This window comes from Pinus tabuliformis, chromosome 7 (assembly GCF_031772625.1).
Source record: "Pinus tabuliformis cultivar Carrire ecotype Pingquan chromosome 7, CPIR1, whole genome shotgun sequence".
Classification (NCBI taxonomy): domain Eukaryota; kingdom Viridiplantae; phylum Streptophyta; class Pinopsida; order Pinales; family Pinaceae; genus Pinus; species Pinus tabuliformis.
In genome coordinates, this window is record NC_142293.1 from 183,449,082 (window position 1) to 183,451,410 (window position 2,329).

A 2,329-nucleotide genomic window follows, 5' to 3' on the forward strand; every position below is an offset into this window, starting at 1 on the left:
TCTCCTTCAAATTGTATTTTCTCTGTTAGAAATGGTGTCAATGTGCCATACTCTACATCCTTGGTGTCTTTAACTAGTTTTGCATTGGGTTTCCTAGGTGGCAAATATGGCAGAAGCAAGGACGGAATCATTTCACTCTCCATCTCCATCTTTTGTTGTTATGCTTCTTCTTCACTATCTCGTACGGGTTGGGCTTCTAGTTGTAGTTCAATAGGCTTCTTAGACTTCTTATCTCTCTTCTTCTTTGTTCTCTTCTCTGTAGTAGATTTCTTCCTTGGTGATATTCGCTGCGTGAGGGGCGATGCTGTGGGTGTACCATATGGTGTTGTAGCTTCCATAATTCCCTCTATACCTCTCTCTTCAAATATGTGGATGAACTCTTCAGTGTTCATGTAGTAGTACAACTTCTACAATTTCTCAATACTTAGTGAGTTTTTAGCTCTCAGAGAAAAAATTTCCAAAATATTGACGGGACAGAGCCTTTTATAGTGCTCCTAATCTTCTAACCCCATCATTATCTTAGATATTACTCAATTTTTTTTTATTAACTGCATATCTATCCCTAAATCATTTCCAACCTGTCTCCACAAATAAAATTTTCCGCTCCTCCAATGACAAGTTTCCTTTTTAATGGTAATATTTTTGGCAAACTCTGACGCACCTTCCATTTTAGCGAATAATCCTTCTTTTGTCATGGTTCTTACGAACTTTGGCATACTCCTGACTATCGTGCAGTAACCTTCCTATGTCAAAGCGCTTTTCTACAGTGTAGTTTATAGTCCAGTGCCCACTTTCAACTATAGGTGGCACTAAGGCTCCCCTCCTTTCATTTTAGACCAAAGCTACCATGGTAGGGTTGTCTCTATACAATTTCAACCTACTACCATTCACCCTTCTTGGTATTAATTCTCCATTCAACTTCCCCAACTAAACTATGCCTCCATCTGCGATATACTTGATGATATAGGGGCCCAACCAGTGCATTTTAAAATTTCCTGGGAACTTTGTGAATTTATTGTCATACAGAAGGACAATATCTCCTTTTTGGAATGTCTTCTTCTTATGTTGGTCATGCCAAGCCTTTTCTCTTTCTTTCTGCACCTCCTGATGAAATCCTGCTACAAATATGTCTTCCTCTAATGCAAGAAATTGCACCATTCTTTCCTCCATTATGTCAGGGTCAACCATGTCTATAAAGCTTGCAATCCTTAAGCTCAACACAATATACTACATATATGGAGTGCTATTTTGATGATACACATCAAATTATTTAGTCAACACCTCAATGGTATTATTCAGGAAATGTGATCCTTGATCGCTCATCGAGACCTTTGGACACCCAAATCTAAACAAAATATACTCAAAAATGAACTTCGTAATAGTTTTTTCATTGTAATCCCTTATTGCTTGTGCCTCGATCGACCTTGTCAAATAATTAATTCTTGTGATTATATACCTCACACTAGTTTTCTTCCTAGGTGGGTTTGATAGGTCCAATGAAATCAATGGCCTGTTTATCCAAGGCCTGCAATATCACCTATGGAACTAATGCCATTTCATCCCTCCTTGATGTCTTCCCAGTTCTCTGACATACATCACATGCTTGATAATACTCCCTTGCATCCTTATGTAGTGTGGGCCACCATAATCCTTCTCTTAAGACCTTATGCACAGTAGCCTTCCCTGCATAATTTCCACTAGTTACACCTCCATGAGCTTCTGCCAAAATAGTTTGTCTTTCATGTTTGGGGACATACCTGCATAGTGTTTCACCTAGTCCCATATTATAAAAATGTCCTTCTATCAATGAAAAATCAGTTTCTTTTACCACCAACTCCTTATGCTTCGTAGTATATTCCGCAGGGGCCATTCCTATAGCCAAAAACTGAATAATGTCTGTGAATTGATCATCTGCAGACCTGATTGCAAAAAAATGTGTGTCAGGAATATTATCTTCAATGTTCATTAGTTCTCCCCCTATTTCCAACCTTGATAGATGATCAGGCCTGATATTCAACCTTCCTAGTTTAACAACTTTAAAATCATAGTCCTAAAATAACAACAACCATCTAGAAATTTTCCCTCCTAGGACAGGCTTATTCACTAGATATTTCAATGCAGAATGATTTATGAACATCTTAAAATATGATCCCAGCAAATAATTTTTGCATTTATGCAATGCATATACCATAGCCAAGCCTTCTCTTTCTATGGTAGTGTAATTCTACCCTGATTTAGACAACTTCCTGCTTCTGAAAGCTATAGGGTGATCAATTTCTCCTACACCAGGCTGTGCCAATAATACTCCCAAAGCTATGCAATATGCATC

The 2,329-nt window shown here is 38.0% G+C and overlaps 1 protein-coding gene across 1 annotated transcript; it reads right to left on the bottom strand.

The window, feature by feature from the left end:
• Window positions 1-1,537: 1,537 nt before the first annotated feature.
• LOC149246462 (uncharacterized) lies at window positions 1,538-1,966 on the bottom strand. The gene has a single exon (XM_089441642.1). The coding sequence runs from the start codon at window positions 1,964-1,966 to the stop codon at window positions 1,538-1,540; it is 429 nt and encodes a 142-aa protein (XP_089297768.1).
• Window positions 1,967-2,329: the final 363 nt, after the last annotated feature.

Coding starts and splice junctions, on each gene's coding strand:
- LOC149246462 (XM_089441642.1), bottom strand. CDS start 1,966: ATGAACATTGAAGATAATATTCCTGACACACATTTTTTTGCAATCAGG.